The sequence below is a fragment of the Macaca fascicularis genome, chromosome 2 (assembly GCF_037993035.2).
Source record: "Macaca fascicularis isolate 582-1 chromosome 2, T2T-MFA8v1.1".
NCBI classification, from domain to species: domain Eukaryota; kingdom Metazoa; phylum Chordata; class Mammalia; order Primates; family Cercopithecidae; genus Macaca; species Macaca fascicularis.
The window spans coordinates 130,716,459-130,734,818 of NC_088376.1; the positions used below are offsets into that span (position 1 = coordinate 130,716,459).

The following is an 18,360-nucleotide window of genomic DNA, read 5'->3' on the forward strand; positions in this document are numbered from 1 at the left end:
TATTCCCTGCTGAGTTCTGGGCTTTCTGAAGCCCCATTCAGACTTCCTTGTATACCTGAAAGTGCCATTGTCCCTCAACTTCTGCTACCCACCGCCTCTCCCTTCTCCATACTGAACTGCTCACTACAACTATTCTCCCCCTGTTCTCTCACCTGTCTCTGCATGAATTCACCTGGACTGCCTTCTCCATCACCTCCACCTTCCTCACAAACTCTCAGGATTAACTTACAAATTTCATTAGTGTACTGATCTTATCATTTGTTCAAATATTTCCAAATCTCTCAAGTTCTTCAGTAAAACTTTTCCTTCAAGTAATAGAAAGTGATGCATCAAGTGACAATTGAAGATTGAGTGGTAAGACAGTTGAAGGACAAATGATCTGAGGTTACTTCTGTAATTTCTTTTCCTCCCCCAAATATGCCATATTCCTGTGACTTTCTGGGCTTTGCGCCTACAGAACTAGACCAGGGTACAAGGGCAGGAAAGTTTTCACCACTGTGGGTCTGTGCACTCAATCACTCACCCATAAAAGAAATGCCTTATTTACAGTAAAAAAAAAAAAAAAAAAAAAAACAATTTGGGACAAAAGCTATCACTTAATGGTCTTCCCCACAAGGAAGGTCAACAGTTTAGCATCTATATTATTTGAGATGGATTCCCTTTTCTAAAAGCAGAAATTGCAGCTGTACTTCATTTTAAAATAAGAAAAATGTCAAATATGTATTCTCCTAGGCAAGAGGCAGATATAGGTAAGTCACAACTTCCAATGCGGCTGCCACAGCCTCATTTAGCTGATAAGAACTTGCACATAACCTTTAGTCCTTCACTTATAAAAGCCATGCATGCATCTTTCTCCTCCCACTTCCGTAAAGGCAGAAAATTAGGCTGGAGCCATTCTTTCTGAGTATACAACAGCAGGGGCATGGGTTTAAGCAGTTTTCTTCGACAACATACATTCCTCTGTGAGTCCCTGGACAGAAGCTCCGGGCTGCATTGAAAACATACAACAATGATTCTAAAATTGGAGGCCTGGCCAGGCACAGTGGCTCACATCTGTAATCCTAACACTTTGGGAGGCCGAAGGGGGCAGATCACTTGAGGTCAGGAGTTTGAGACGAACCTGGCTAACATGGTGAAACCCCATCTCTACTAAAAATACAAAAATCAGCCAGGTGTGGTGGCGGGCATCTGTAGTACCAGCTACTCAGGAGGCCAAGGCAAGAGAATCGCTTGTACTCAGGAGGAGGAGGTTGTAGTGAGCCAAGATCATGCCACCGCACTCCAGACTGGGTGAAAGACTGAGACGCTTTAAAAAAAAAAAAGTAAAATAAAATTGGAGGCCTGAAAAGCAGTGCCTCTCCTACAAGAGAGCTCCATGAACTTCAACTAGCCATAAGAGAGGGCAAATACCCTAAAAGACAACAAAACCGTGCTTAGACTTAACTAAGAACCATTTCAAACTCAGTGCCCTCAGCCAACATTTCCCCTAAGACTTAACTGGTAGCATGCACTTGCCCACCATGGCAGTACCTTGCTGTATTACACCACCAAGTACTGCACACTCTGTTCACTTGGCTATATGGACACAACAATATGGTCCCTGTCTACCACGATTTAGTTCTTTGGAAAGACTTCTAACCATGGTTAGACTCTTACTGCTAAATTCACTGAACACTACTCTGCTAAAAGTTTCAAAGTCGGCCTAACTTAGATTTATAATAGGGGGTATGTACTGTACATTAATTACATGCTTGTGCTTTGGCTGCCAGGACTGGGATTCAGCCTCTGTAGGGTTTAAACCCCCTGAAAATTCCTTAGCAGACCCTGCAGGTCTCCATGCGATTTGGCCCTTGTATTCCTCTCAGACCTAGTCTACTACCACTTTCCCCCTCTAATTACCTAGACATGCCCAGCTCATTCTCATCTCAGTCTTTGCACTTGCTGTCTGCTCTGCCTAACGGCACTGTTCCCTTTAGTCTCACTTAGCTGGCTACCTTTCATCACTCATGTCTCAGTTCAAATGTCAAAAAGGCCATCTCCAGGATCACTTACACATAATGCTGAGCAATGTCAAGTATGTGTATGCATATATATAATTCCACCTACATAAAGTACAAAAATGAACAAAACCAGTGTTATAAGTCAGGGGACTGGTGGACCTTTGTAGGGTGGAGGTAATGACAGGCAGGAGCACCAGGGGGCCTCTGGGTTGTTGTTAAATGATCATTTTCTTGATCTGTACCTAGTTAGCTGGGCGTGCATTCAGTTTATGAAAAGTCATCAAGTTGTTCATTTATAATTGTGCATTTTTCATGACATCTTCTATTTCAGTTTTAAAAAATTATGCCAATCAAAAACACACTCTGTGAAATAGGTCTCCTCTGATCATCCAGTCTAAACTACCCTACTGTGAAGCTATTCGTTCTCCATCTCATGACCCTGACTGATTTTCTTCATAGAATTTGTGATTGGCTGAAATCATTATATGTGTTCTGGCTCACTCTCTCCCACCTCCATTAAAATAAAGTATCACATGGCCAAAGACTCTGCCTGCCTCATTCACCACCCCCAAACCCCAGGGCCTACAACAGTCCTGCCAAATGGTATGGGCTGAATAAAAACTATATGAAAGATAAGAAATGACTAAAGTGGACCCTTTAAGGACACATTATCAATCAAAAGTCAAAATAGTAAAGCTAAGAGCAAAGGTTAAAAAAAAAAAATCAACGACACTAAGAATCAGGAATATGTGTCAAATGTTAAATTTAACCATAGGGAGGGGGAAGACAAAATGTCATTCCATGGGTATCTTTGAGAGACCAGTTAAAGTTATTTCTCTAAGCAGAAACTGGGTCTTTTATTTCTGTAGAGACAACAGTTTTTCACAAGGCCTGGTGGTATAAAGTAGGTCTGGGCCAAGAGTGGCAACAGATTTCTGGGATACTTGGTGAAGATTCTTAAGTATGATGGGAGAAGTGGGCCATGTTTACCCGTAATGTCTGCCACGGGCAAGGGACTATGCAGACATAATATCAAATCAGTGTACATGAAACAGATCATAGGAAGCACCCAAGAATTTGAAAATAGGCTTTCCTACAAGTCATGAGCAATACTCACCATTTTTATGGACAATTCTAAGATGGTCATAAAGAAAAAAATAAAAATGTATCTCTGGTGCTAATGACTTGGATGTTACACAGTTACTACTGGTCTGCAGATTAATTTGCATGTTGATATAATTTATTTTCACGAGGAAGGATATACTCACCAGGAAACAGCATGGTGTAACAGAAACGTAAAGGTAAGCCTTTACTCTGGAATACCACAAACTCTCACTGTAACCTTGAATGCGTCATCGAACTTCTTTAGGCCTCAATCTCTCTACCCATGAAATGAGCTGGCTGGACTAAATGATTGCTAATGTCCATTTTCAGTTGTTGGACATTGTATATATTTCTATCTTTTAAACAAAAAACCTATTTTTGTCTTCTAAGACATTACAGAATAACACATCATCCACAAGTATGTAAATCATAGTAACCAGATGGCGTGTGTGAACAGATCTTTTTACCCAGTTTTCTTGAGAAACCAAGAGTATCTCTCCCCAACCAGATTTTCTCCTGCGTTCAGCCTCTTGTTTCTTGGTTAGGCACATAGGCTTCACATACTTCAGCTAAACACTCTGCATTTTAGGGTTCTCTGTACAATTTATGAGTTTTCACTGCCCTTGGGCCCCATGTTTCTCATCAATTCAAGGCTACACTCATGGTTAGCACCCTAGTTCTTGCTTTTTCTAACACTTAAATAATGAATAAGACTTAACTCACCTGGAGGTATTCTCCTTACTGTATTACAACAGTAATAACACTAACAAGTTATTAGTGAGTTTTAATTAGACAAAACTGCCATTCCTTTGCTACCTCACTATACTGTCAAGCACCTATTAAGAATATTACAGTAGTAAGTATTAGCACCTTTTAAATTTACATTAACAATAACAGAGAAATGGGAAAGCAGGAAACGAAAGGAGAGGGGTAAAAATAGCTCACAGATGTCATAATGAACCAAAGTTTAGAGTAACTCAAAAAACCGTCAATCGCTATTTTTTAAATTTTCTAAAAAACTATACTATGCACATCCTGGTTAAAATTGTATGAGTGATAATTTGCCTCTCATCAATTAAAAACGGGGAAATAGGCAAGGCATTAACTCTGCTGTGGCTGAATCCCTGACTGTGCTTTCTTTAAAAGGGGAGAGAGATAATCTACGGAGACTAACCAGTTCAGTGGTTGAGTGATTTCTCCAAGAGTCATCACCAACTCAAAACTTCCCTTAAGTCCTTCTGACTACTGTAACGCTTGCCATCTGCACAAGGTAAAAATCTCCTAGAGGCCAAGTTCCAATCGCTATCCAGCCCACCACTGACCCTCTTTGGTTTCATTCTCCATCGACAAGGAGGACATGGACAGGGTCAACTGTCTAATGCGTTTTAGTGACAGGCCTGATTTTTCATTGAAAAGAGGAGAAAGATCGTTTCCCATTTTTCTCCTTGACCCATGGATTTGACCAACTCAGGCACCTTAAAAGTCTGCAAAAGCAGGTAGCCCGCAGGAAGTTCACCCGGGGGGGTGAGTTCCTAGTTGGGCTGAAATGGGTTTCCAGGCATGTTTATCACGTGGCCTAAATGTGCTCAGGGTTAGTGCGAGCCGTCTGAAAAGCAGAATTAGTATAGCTGACAATAAAACCTCAGGGCTCCAAAACCCGGTCCGAGAAACTTTTCTTAAACTTGCATCCAGCGCCTGCTTCAGCGCCTTCGCCGTGAACCTGAGGGGCAGACAGCGGAGACTCCCGTGCTTTGGGCCGCTCACACCCCGAGGCACCCGGGGCCACCCCCGCGCCGCCCCTGCCCCACACTGGAGCGGGGGTCCCTCCTGGACCCGGGCGCGGCGCCGCTGCGCCTCCCGAAGTGGGGCGCCCGAGGGGCCGCGCACGGGGCCAGCCGGAGAGCAAGAGCAGCAGGGAGCTAGGGAAGCCCGGGCAGGCGGGCGCCGCTGTCAGCGCCCGCAGCTCCTGCCTCCACGCTCACCTGGGACCCGACCGCCAGGAAGCGGGGACGCAGTGCTAGGGCTCGCAGAAGCTTCCCGGCCTGCGTTGCCACGGGGGACGCCATCTTAAACAGGAAACCCAGCAAGGGGCAGTAGGGCGGGCGCGTGCAGGGGAAGGAGGCGGAGGAGTGGCGGGAGGAGGGGTCGGAGCAGAAGCAGGCGGGAGGAGGAGGCAGAGGCGCGCCTGGCCAGGCCGGCCCCCTGGGTCTCCGGGGCGCAGGCGTTCCTAAGGTCGCAGAGCTCTCGGTCCCCGACCTGGCCCCGGTTCACGTTGAGCGGTCCCAAGGCCTCAGGGCCTACTGTGCAGTCCGCGGGTTATGGTCCTGAGCAAAGACAGAGCCCGAGCCCTGCGGTCTTGGGGCTCAAACAGTCCCTGGATGGCCAAACAAGCGAATATTCGCCATGGCAGTGGGTGCTGGAAGGGTGGCTCACGTAGCTGACACTCTCCGCAGAGACCCCTGGTCTAGTCTTGGGGTCCCGGAGTCCTATCTGGAACAGTGGTGTTGGAGCTGAGACTTTAAGGAATAGGGACGGGTGAGGAGCCTGCAGCCCAGGGCTTCAGGTGGGTCAAGGAGAGGTCGGGGAGGCTCTCCATCCCTTAGGGAGTTGTGGGTGTTTTGTTTTGTTTTATCCTTAAACCAAGATCAACGTAAAGCTATTAGAGGATTTTAAGCCCAGTAATCAGAATGATAAAAGCGACATTCATCTGGAGTTGTGAACCCCAAATACGTGACACAGGTCTCAATCAATTTAAGAAGTTGGTTTTGCCAAAGTTAAAAACGCGCCTGTGACACAGCCTCAGGAGGTCCTGACGACAAGTGCCTAAGGCGGTCGTGGACACAGCTTGGTTTTATACATTTTAGGGAGATATGAGACATCAATCAATGTACATAAGATGTACATTGGTTTGGTCCGGAAAAGCGAGACAACTGGAAGCAGGGAGGGGCTTCCAGGTTGTCGGTAGATAGGAGACAAAGCATTGCATTCTTTTGGGTTTCTGATGAGCCTTTCCAAAGGAAGCAATCAGCTGTGCATCTATCTCTGTGAGCAGAGGGATGACTTTGAATAGAATGGGAGGCAGGTTTGCCCTAAGCAATTCGCACCTTAACTTTTCCCTTTAGCTTAGTGTTTTGGGGGTCCCAAGAGTATTTCCCTTTCATAGAGTTTACACGAGTCTAACCAATGTACATGTAATAAAAACGACAACAGCAAAGTTACTGAATATGTGCCAAGCACTTGACAAATATAAACCTGTTTAGTCTTCATAGCAACCTTTTAAGCGGGTACAAGTGTACAATTTCCATTTTGCAGAAGAGTAAACGGAGGTGCACAGAGAGGTTAAGTAACTTGCCAGAGGTGGCAGGTCTGATAAGAGATGAGATTCACATCCCTTCCACCCACCCCCAAATTAAGCACTATTTTAGATTTTTTTTTAACCTTACTCATTCTTGAGCATATGATCATGAAAAAAGGTACAATGTAACACAAGTAGACAATTGTTGCTACTAGCTTCTTTCCTAACCTCTCTGTTCGGAAAGTGGGGGAACTGAGGATTTTTATTTCAATATAATTTCTAGCCCATTTCGAGACCTAATTTTACCCACTAGATTTAGCATCTTTTGATGATGATAATGATTGCTTAAATCAATTATTGCCACGATGGTGGCAAAGTGGCAATGGTCTAACTCCATCCTTCCTTTATTAGTTTGTATTCTACTCAGAAAAACTGCGCTGTCTTCCCATCATCTCCACTGATGAAAGAAAAACTTCAGCTGAATTAAATGTAAAAGAGTTTAATTGAGCAATGAACGATTCAAGAATCGGGCAGTCCCCAGAATCACAGATTATCGCAGAGACTCCAGTGCAGCCACGTGGTGGAAGAAGATTTATAGACAAAAAAAAGGGGGAAATGATGTACAGAAATCAGAAGTGAGGTACAGAACAGCTGGATTGGTTACAGCTTGGCGTTTACCTTAAACAGTTTGAACACTCAGCAATGTATAAATGGTTGAAATATGGCCACTGGGATTGGCCAAGACTTAGCTATTGTTTTAGGCGCATACTTCTAAGCTAGGTTTTCAATCTTGTCTACCTATTAAGCTAGGTTGCAGTTCGTCCACAAGGACTCAAATATAGAAGTACCAAGTCCTTCTTAGGCCATATTTAGTTCACTTCAACACTATTCTTCAGTGAATTCTTTTATTCACTTGTATCAGTATGGACTCATGTTTCTTTTTTATTAAATAGCAAACGGATGCTCTTTCCTGATACGTATACTCTGCTGCCTTTGTTTTCAGTTATTTAATCTTCACAGGATCCCTGCAAAAGGGGTCCTACTGTTATTCCCATTTTGCCAGAGAGAAACTGGGCCACAGAGTTCCACATGACATTTACATGACTCTAAGGTCATGTAACTTGCCAAGGGTGACACAGCTTGGGATCAAATTTCCCAAAGCTGGACTCTAATCACTCTCCTTAACACCCTCCTCTTGACAAGACTGGGTTTGAGTTTCCATATTGTTCATCATTAGCCCTACTGGGTCCGCTGGGATAGAGCAAAGACTTGCTAACGTTTGAGAGTGAACGTTTAAACTTGTTGAGAGCTCTGAACATTTTGCCAAAAGGAGGAAGACCACCTATAGAATTAATCAAAGGCTGTTATTTCAGACTTTACTATGCTAAGGGAGTTGGCTACTGTCACTTTCCTTCCAAATGAGACTAGAAGGCATTTGAAAGAAGTGTTTGTTTTATAGAGATAAAGGAGAGACTCTTAAGACAGTCTTTGATTGATGAGTGTTCTTTTAAGATGCGATTTTTCTATTATGGTGGGATTTTTGAAAGTGGAGTGGGGAGAGGCTTTCTGATTGTCATCCAAGTATATTTGGTATTCTTTGGTTCACTGTCTACTGGTGCGTAACTTGGGGACTTTCCAGGCTTATCAGCCTCCTAAGAGTTTTCCTGTCTGACTTGGAAGACTGTCTGATCCTCGGCTCTGGGGTCCAAATCTTTCATCAGCAATTCCTCAGTGTCTTTACTCACATTATCTCTTTGTGCCTTCTCTGCAGCAAGTGGGTAGGGGAGAAGGGACAGAAGGAAGAAAGATAACCATTCATATAGCATCTCCAGTGCCTAACACTGGACTTGGATTAGAAAAGGTAATCAATAAACATATGTGGAATGAGTTGCATTATAGATTTCCTTGTAAGATTTCTCCCTATTTCTTACTCCCCGCTTCCATCCTCCAACCTCCCCAAAATAGGAATCTAGATTCTACCAGAGTTCTGCCCTGTGCTTTCCTGGAACAAACATTAAGTTTTCAGCCAAACTGGACCTCCACCCACTTGAACACCTGTGGCTAGGGAAATGCCTGCTTCATAGGGTGCCAGTAAGTAGTCAGTGATCAGATGTTACATGTAAAGACCTTGCACAAGTAAAGACTTCATAAATGTTCTTTTTCTTCCTCTCGTGGGTCCATAACAAATATTTGCATGATATCGAATGTGAAACACCAGGGCCAATTTGAGATGTGGATTAGGAGACCCCTGACACTTTGTAATTTATCTTGATAGCACTAGAGAATTACAGAGATGTACAAATGCCAGACAAAAGTATTAAGATGTACAAATGCCAGACAAAAGTATTAAGAGTCTAAAGTGGTTGCCTCCAAGAAGAGGATAGAGAGTAGTGGTCAAGGAACCATTACATTTTGTTTTAGAGTTTCAAGTATTGGGATTCCTGGACTCCATCTCACACTCATGGAATCAGAATCACTTAGGATGGAGACTGGGACCTGCATTTTAAATAATCTTTTCAAAGTGATCTTTAGTTTGAGAAATAAAAAAGCAAACAAACCAAATCATAGGCATGAACTCTCAAGATGTTTCCTGGTGAATCCAAAGATGAGTTACTCTGGTATCCCCCATTTGTTTCCTAAATGTAGGACAAAAAGCTGATAAATCATAGGTGGAGATGATGACCGATGCTTTGAGAGAGCCTTGACACCTGGTACAAAACCCATTCTCTACCCGTGGTCTAAATCAGCTGGGACATGTAGAAGCATTGGCTTAAGGTGAATGAATAGCTATTCTATGCTTTTGCTATGTCAAAATGGCAATTGTGAACTGCTTGAACAGTAACTACGGCCATAGGCAATAGCACTATTGAAAGCATTCTGCACTCTCTGGTATCAGATTGAAGCACAAAGTTAGACATTGCAAGTGTTGACTCTACGATTTAAAAACTCCATGGCCCTGGGCAGTTACTTAACAGTCTCAATTCCTTTATCTGTGAAAAGGGGATTATGATATGATAGTACCTATTTTGCCAATGAGATGCATTCTCAAACACTTGAGATCCCAGTGGCTGTTACCTACCATGCCTTCATTATTTGACTAAGAACTCTTTTTTGTGTGTTTATTTCTTTAGTATTTACATCTGTGAGCCTCAGTTTTCCTATTAGTAAAATGAAGGTCAAGTATGACATCTTATTTGAGCTGTGAGTTGACAGTGTAACACTTCTCATAAACTGCATGCATTTGATATATGAAGTTCTAAAACTCTACGATTAAGCTTTGTATTTCTAGCACCTTGGCTATACTGTTTCTTATTCAGTTAATCATTGCAAAAAGAAAAATAAAAACATCAGTAGGCCTACGTGCCTTCTCTTTCATCTTAGCAGTGCCTGTTAACAGTGAAATAATGTGCTCATTTTCATATTCGCACTGGTTACTCCAGGGGCCCAGATTTACCAAAGAGACATATCATGAAACCCAGCAAAGGGATACTGCATCTGGCAGTTCCGGTGGTTGTTTACCATTACCTTTTCACTTAAGCATAAAAACTGTTTGACAAATAGTAACTCATTATAACCAGAAGAGTCGAATAGAATGTTTTAAGAAACAACCCTAATTTTCATGAATTACATATTTGAGTTCATGCTGCTGCGTGTCAGGAATGAAAATCACTATTACAATGATGAAATAAAGGGCATCTGTGGATGTCATTTGGTTATTTATTTTTTAATGGATAACAGATTTCTGGAATTTACAGGAGAAGAAACTTTTTGGCCTTTCATTATATGCATAGGTAATAGCCCTGTTGCAATTTGTGACAACCATTTTAACCAGTGCTTCAGTTGTATTGTTTGCCAGTGGCACAGAAAGAATGGTCATTGTGCTTAAGTTATTTTTCCCTCTTCAATAATGCATTAAAATGAATAATTTTGATGGTATTTCTCAGCAGCTTTATTTAAATGACAGTCGGTCCTCTGTATCTGTGGGTTCCACATCTATGACTCAACCAACTGCACATTGAAAATATTCTGGGGAAAAAATAAAAAATAACAATACAATAATAAAAAATGATACAAGTAAAAAAATACAGTGTAGCAACTATTTTCATAGCATTTACATTGTATTTGGTATTACAAGTAATCTAAAAATGACTTAAAGTATACAGGAAGATGTGCATACGTTGTATGGAAATACTATGTCATTTTATATCAGAGATTTGAGCATCCATGAATTTTGTTATCCATGGGAGTTCCTGGAATCAATCCTCCATGGACAGTGAGGGACGACTATGTAAGGTGCCCAGAAGAAAAGGGATTTATGACAAAAAGTGTCTCCTTTGCCAAAACTGAAGTTGCTCAAGAGAAATTCTCACTGCACCCTGGAGAGAATTCACAGCAAGCAAGTTTAGAGCAGTGGTGACAGGTCAAAGTCAAGATGAGAAAGAAGGAAGAGTAAGGAACATCATTAACTTAGGGAAGGCCCAGCTGGAGACAAGGTCAGTAGAACAAGAGAACAAGATGAAATGGTGGAAACAAGGGTGATGATATTCTTTTGGCAGGGAGTTTGGAGCTGGATGAAGAAGATGGTAAAAGCTGAGGAAAGAACATTTACACAAAGGACTATGGATGCTCTTGAACTAAAAGAGAAAAGTAGCATTAGATTGATTGTGGAAAAGAAGTTAGAAATAAAACCTAAATTCCTTTTGCAATTGGAACCTGTGGAGTTCAGCACCTTCAATATTATTAAGAAAGCTTCTTTTAAACAGTAAAGTAAAAATTAAAGGAACATTCTTTTACAAATGTCCTGCCTCATTAGAAAGTGAGCAGCCACAGCACTGATTCTTTTTCTTCTTCTCTTTTTTTGTTTTTTGAGATGGAGTCTTGCTTTGTCACCCAGGCTGGAGTGCAGTGGCATGATCATAGCTCACTGCAGCTTTGAGCTCCTGGGCTCATGCAATCCTCCCACCTCAGCTTCCTGAGTAGCTGGGACTACATATATATGCCACCATGCCCAGCTAATTAAAAAATATATGTTTTTATAGAGATAGAGGCTCACTGTGTTGCCCGGGCTGGTCTTAAATGACCGGACTCAAGCTATTCTCCCTCCTCAGCCTCCCAAAGTTATGGGATTACAGGCAAGAGCCACTGTACCCAGCCACAGGCCATGGTTCTTAGCTTAGGTATGTAACAGAATTCCTTTGGGCCATCCTCTCCAGAAATTCTGATTCAGTAGGTCTGTCTTGGGGCTTAAGGATCCGCATTCTTATAAATAATGCCCCTACTCCACTGTCTTTGTTGTAGGTGGTTCATGCTTCATGGTTGGAGAAACACCAACATTAGCCAGGCGCGGTGGCTCAAGCCTATAATCCCAGCACCTTGGGAGGCCGACGCAGGCAGATCACTTGAGGTCAGGAGTTCAAGACCAGCCTGGCCAACATGGTGAAATCCCATCTCTCTTGAAAATACAGAAATTAGCCAGGCATGGTGGCAGGGGCCTATAATCCCAGCTACTTGGGAGGCAGGGGCAGGAGAATCACTTGAATTCAGGAGACGGAGATTGCAGTGAGCAGAGATCACGCTGCTGCACTCCAACCGAATGACAGAGCAAGACTCCGTCTCGAAAAATAAATAAATACATAAATAAATAAATAAAGAAGCGCCAGCATCGAAGGTAGCACTTTGGCATAGCTAGAGGGAAGATCAGCAGCTATCCAATTCCCACCTTTCACATTCCTTTCACATTTTGTCTTCCCTTTCTTCCCGTACTTCTACCATCCTCCTCAAACTTTCCCCATCCCCTCTAAAACCTAATTTACTACATGACAGCAAGGAGAATGGACTGAGGCTCCAAAAGATGCCTCTATGCTCTTCCCTCTATCTGAAACACCCTTCCATGCTGTTCACCAGCATGAGTTTCTCTCATCCTTTGAGTTTCAGTCACCCCCTTCAGGAAGCCTCCCTGAAGCAGAAGCTAGGGGTATCTCAGTGGTTATTAGAGGTTTGTTACTGCATTTGCTACTTGTCTGCTTCATCCTTCAGGATTTTAAAATCTGCAATGACAAGGACCGTGTTTTTGCATTGTTATTACTCTGCCCACAGTACAGTGCCTGGAAGACAGGAGGTGCCCAACTGCTATTGACTGGATGGGTAAATAAATAAAGATGAAGCTGGTGCAAAAATATCCCTAATTAGAAGATGCAAAGATTCATGAGTGTCTAGAAATCTGCCAGTAGTCCCCAGTGAGAAAGGAAGTGGAGGCCCATGAAGGGAAATAACCTGCCCTGTGTGACGCACTACACTAGTTGTTTTTACATACAGTTTCTCAGAGTCCTTGGACACCTTAGAGCTCCACCTCGCTCTTTCTCCTTCCCCCTCCTTTTATTGAACACTTAGGTGCTTTCTGAATGCTTTACAGAAATTATCTTAATCCTCACCACCGACGTATTTTACAGACGTACAAACTGAGTCTTAAAGCAGAGAGTAAGTGGCCTGATGTAATGAATAGGAGAAGACCAATTCCAATCAATCTGGAATTGATTCTAGGCCAGAACTGTCCAATAGAACTTCCTGCAATGAGGAAAATATTCTATATCTGTGCTGTACATTATCACAGTCGTTAGCCCTATGTGGCTATTGAATATTTGAAATATGGCTGGTGCGACTGAGAAGATCAATTTTTAATTTCATTTCATTTTATTTAATTTATACTTAAGTTTGAATAGCCACACATGGCTAGTGGCTACCATACTGGTCAACACAGGCTATCTAATTCTGATGTACAATCTCTGCATCATCATTCCATTTTCTAAAGTGGGTTTCTCCCATAGCAGTCGTTAAAACAACAATTTGGATACAAAGAGATTATTTAAGAGGTGATCCTAGACAGCAGGAGAAGGATTGAGGAAGTGAGATGGAGAAGGTGAAAACTAATAAAAGACTACATTGATAGGGTGTAGGCACTTGAGGTTTTTTTGTTTGTTTGTTTGTTTTTTGGAAACCTTCGAGAGACTTATGGAAAATGCTATACAATTGTTTCATTGAGGAGCACAGAACTGATCATGTTTATTCACCAACTCTCATGCCTTATTGATTGAAGGATGCTCTTAGGGGCATTCACACCTGCTCTGAACTCCTTCTTCGTCTCCAGCCTGCCTCCCCTATGGGCCCTTTCATGGCCTTATACCTAGATAAAGCCTTAGGGCAAAGAGATTCAGGTGCTCGAGGCTGGGTCTATCCTCCTGAGCTGCAAATAACTTCCAGGGTGGATCAAGGGGGATGTGGGGTCAAGGTAGACTATATTGCCTCTCATTTACAACGAACCATATTAGATCATTTTAGTGTTTTATTTGGAATAGGAAGAGAGGCATTTGAGTCTGTTAGAAAAAAAGATTCTGTATTTTGAAAAAAAGTTTTGGAACTATAGCTCTAAACTATATTCCTACCTGTTTTCCTGACCACCTCAATTACTAACTTGTGTCCTGTTCCATATTATTTCTAGCACAGCATGGATTCTCTAAACATTCCTGCAGTCTGGGCCCTGCAATGTAGCTGTAAAAATGGTGCCCTGGGATTTTCTCAGTGCAGACATAAGGAGACTCAAGCATTCTAGAAAGTGTTTGTTTGGTTGACTTTTATTGATGTGTATAAAAAGATTAGAGACAGCAAGAGAAGAAAATCTGAGAGAACCTATACTTGGTTTAAAAAAAAAAAAAGATTTTACAGCAGAAGTAGATAGAAGTGGTGCAAATAATCATTTCTCCTCTTCTGATATCAAGCTTTGTTAAGTTCCTGGAAAAGCAAACGTGATTATGACAGAAGTAAATTGACTGAAAGCCAAGTCAAAGAGGCAGATAAGCTTCTGAAGGAGGTCTGCTCACTTCAGCAAAGAAAGCAGGGCAAAGAATCCTAGCCTTGTCACCTAGTTAGGCCCCTAGTTCCTACAACCATGGGCTGAAATAATGTGGAGAACTCTTGATATTGTAGGCAAAATGAATGTTAGCAGAGTTCCATCAGACATAATGGCTGGCCATGAGCTAAAGAGAGTTTAGCCACCACAAAGAAGAACCTGCCTGTAGAGATATCTCTAAGCTAAAAGCCGCTGCAAGTTTCCTTTCAAAATTCTACCTTGAAAATTTGAAATAACCTCAGATCAGTTAGCCAAAGAGTTTCCAGAAGAGTGAAGTTCATAATGCCACAAGGAAAAAACTAGAGGGAGACTAAAGTAAAATTTCATTTTTAAATTTTAATTCATCTAGCTGAGGTTGGAAAGAGTAAAATTTTTACATGAAAATATTAAGTATCTGGAAACTCTTATAAAAAGAAAAATTAAAAAGCACAATGATAGACAAAAAGGATGAGAATAAACAATTCAGAAAAAAAGATAGACGTGACCTATAAACAAGAAAAAAATGGCTAACTTCCCTGACTGCATTGAAGAAATGCAAAATAAAATATAATACTGCCTATTAAAGTTGTACATTTTTAAATAAATTAAAATGCCCAATGTGGATACAATTGTGGAGGCAGTGAGCACTCTCCTTCTTGTTGGTAGAAGTGGAAACTGAATTGTTACATCCTTCTAAAGGATAATTTGGCAATCTATTAATATATTCAGATCCTAGAATAGTTTAAAGCCTCTAGTCCAATAATTTATTTTATCTATATATTGTCTGTTCATATATTTTCTCTTTATATATCTATAATCTGTATCTACATATATATCTAGCCTACTGCCTATCTTTGTAAATAAAGTTTTATTGGAACTCAGCCATACCTGTTGGTGCATGTATTGTCTATGGCTGCTTTCCACCTGCAATAGTAGAATTCAGTAGTGACCCTGGAGACCATACAACTAAAAACATGTAATATGCAGCCCTTTGCAGAAAAAGTTGCTAAGCCCTGCACCAGAATATAAACTTATTGACATGTAAGCTCAATGAGTGCAAATAATTTGTCTGCTTTGCTTGCTGTTGCATTCCCAATGGCTAGAACAGTGCCTGGCACACAGTAGATGCTCAATAAATATTAGTGAAATCATCAGTTGCTCCTGTTAAAGTATATTCATATTGTTTTTACATTTACTGGGTTTTGAGTTTTACAAATAATGTTGCAGTGAACACAGATCTTTGCTTACTTTTGCAATTGTATCAGACAAAATATTTTAAAAAAATAGTTAACAACTTTAACAACTTGGAAAAATACTGTTGGTATCTCAAATTTTTAAAATAGACTAAAACTTTTATAGATGACTCTAAACTTTGTTTTTAAAACTCCGTGTGTGTGTGTGTGTGTGTGTGTGTGTGTGTGTGTGTGTTTATGTGTGGTAACTATAAATAATTTGAAGGCTAGGAGGTGGGTGGGGTGATTTTCATTTCCTTTCTTTTCTTTTTTTTTTTTGAGATGGAGTCTCGCTCTGTTGCCCAGGCTGGAGTGCAGTAGTGCAATCTCAGCTCACTGCAACATCTGCCTCCCAGGTTCAAGTCATTCTCCTGCCTCAGCCTCCTGAGTAGCTGGGATTACAGGTGTACGCCACCACGCCCACCTAATTTTTGTATTTTTAGTAGAGACCAGATTTTGCCATGTTGGTCAGGCTGTTCTTGAACTCCTGACCTTATGATCCACCCGCCTCAACCTCCCAAAGTGCTGGGATTACAGACATGAGCCACCACGCCTGGCCCATTTCCTTTACTTTCTAACCTTTCTACAATGAACACAAATTGATAGGAAAAAAAGAAAATCTATTTCTCTAAAAAAATTAAAAGATCCTTTTCCTTTTGTGACTTCCATGTCCTTTTTTTTTTTTTTTTTTTTTTAACTGTAATGCTTTCCATTACTACAAATGAAATCCAAATTCTTCCACCTAATGCTTCTTTCTATAGAGCCTCTGGTTTAAGTATGTATTTCTGACTGTCTCTGCAATGACTCTCCTGCACTGATGGTTTATTTACCCAGACTGTGATATTCTTTGTCCTCAGAAAAGGCCATATACATTCTACTTTGGCACAGGTATTCACAGCTTTTGACCTGTCCAGAATGCTGCCCTTTCCACCACCTTCCTGAGCCCACTGCTGCAGTGCTTAGCTCTTTCCAGTAGCCTTCCTCAGTCCTTCTCACAGTCAAATCCTCTGCCTGTAACCTCCTGCAGCATCTAAACCCAGTTGCCTTCAGGAGACAAAGCAAAGAAACCTAAATGAATAAATTAAGCCAAACAAGGGAATAAGGAGTCATGGGAGCCTTGGTAACATGTATGTGTCCTATCTAAAAGCAGTCAAATAAAATAAAGAACTGAACAATGAGATCACTTGGACTCGGGAAGGGGAACATCACACACCGGGGCCTATCATGGGGAGGGGGGAGGGGGGAGGGATTGCACTGGGAGTTATACCTGATGTAAATGACGAGTTGATGGGTGCTGACGAGTTGATGGGTGCAGCACAGCAACATGGCACAAGTATACATATGTAACAAACCTGCACATTATGCACATGTACCCTAGAACTTAAAGTATAATAATAAAAAATAATAATAATAAAAAAAGAAGACCAAACAAAGGCAAGGATGTTGACTAAATTTGCCCTGTAGACCATGACGTTATACTGCCTGATCTTATAACCTATTTGAAACTTTACTTTAAAGCCCATGGAGTTCAGGAATGCAGAGAGAGCTGGGGGAAAGTAAGAATTAACTTCAGTTCATCATAGCATGATTCACAATAGCAAAGACATGGAATTAACCTAGGTGTCCATCAATGGTGGATTGGATAAAGAAAATATGGTACAGGTACACTATGGAATACTATGCAGCCATAAAAAAGTATCATTTCCTTTGCAGCAACATGAGTATAGCTGGAGACCATTATCCTAAGCAAATTAACATAGGAAAGCCAAATAGCACATGTTCTCACTTGTAAGTTGGAGTTAAGTATTGGGTACACATGAACATAAAGATGGAAACAAGAGACACTGGGGACTGCCAGAGTGGGGAGAGAGGAAAAGGGACAAGGGCTGAAAAACTGCCTATTGGGTACTATGCCCACTACCTAGGTGATGGGCTCCTTCATACCCCAAACCTCAGCATCACACAATATAACCACGGAACAGACACCCCTGAATGCACATGCACCCCCTGAATCTAAGGTAAGTTCAAGTTATTAAAAAAAAAAAGATGAAGATGGAGATAGGTTGATAATGAGAGAAGAACAAGCGGTTCTGGGATTAAAGAGAAAGGTGAGGCTAGGGCTTAAGAATGGAGTAAGGGTGTCTGTGGTAGAAGATATACAGTAATTTTTTAAATGAAATTCTAATATTTTATTTTTTAAGATACAATAAAATATCTCTAGTATTACTATGAGTTAATCAAAACAGTCCAAGAAAAGATTGCTTCTTATTTATTTACTTATTTATTTATTTATTTTGAGACAAAGTCTCACTCTGTTGCCCAGGTTGGAGTGCAGTGGCATGAACTCTGCTCACTGTGACCTCCACCTCCCAGTTTCAAGTGATTCTCCTGCCTCAGCCTCCCAAGTAGCTGCAACTACAGGTACTCACCACCACACCCAGCTAATTTTTCTATTTTTAGCAGAGACAGGGTTTCACCATGTTGGCCAGGCTACTCTCGAACTCCTGACCTCAAGTGATCCACGCACCTCGGCCTCCCAAAGTGCTAGGATTACAGGTGTGAGCCACCAAGCCCAGTCTCTTGCTTTATCTTCTATATCTGCCCCAAACTTCTGCCTGTTGTAACAAAAACAATAAATGGCTAAGCTGTGTTGGATCTATGTTATGTTCAGGCACTGTGCTAAGCAGTTTTACTAGAAATGTCTACCTCATTTCGTTCTCCGAATAGCTTTATGAGGTAAGTGCTATCGCACTGTTACAAAATTAGAAGGAAAACATACAGAGGAGCAAAGTAGTTCACCTTAGATGACATGGCTAAGAGGTTTCAGGACTGACATTTTAACCTAGA

The 18,360-nt window shown here is 41.4% G+C and overlaps 1 protein-coding gene and 1 long non-coding RNA gene across 4 annotated transcripts in view; one reads left to right on the top strand and one right to left on the bottom strand.

Annotated features, from left to right (window-relative positions):
• The window catches only part of SUCLG2 (succinate-CoA ligase GDP-forming subunit beta), a 277,740-nt gene extending 272,544 nt beyond the window's left edge, over positions 1 to 5,196 (bottom strand). For all 3 annotated transcript variants that reach the window (XM_005547564.4, XM_045385901.3, XM_015446184.4), the window contains exon 1: positions 5,087 to 5,196. In XM_005547564.4, coding sequence (XP_005547621.1) covers positions 5,087 to 5,170 — 84 coding nt within the window. In that variant the 5' untranslated portion in view covers positions 5,171 to 5,196. The remainder of the gene's footprint in view (positions 1 to 5,086) is intronic.
• Positions 5,197 to 5,295: 99 nt separating this feature from the next.
• Positions 5,296 to 18,360, top strand: part of LOC107128958 (uncharacterized) — a 300,530-nt gene continuing 287,465 nt past the window's right edge. Inside the window, exon 1 of the long non-coding RNA XR_001488837.3 lies at positions 5,296 to 5,667. This is a non-coding gene — a long non-coding RNA (uncharacterized lncRNA). The remainder of the gene's footprint in view (positions 5,668 to 18,360) is intronic.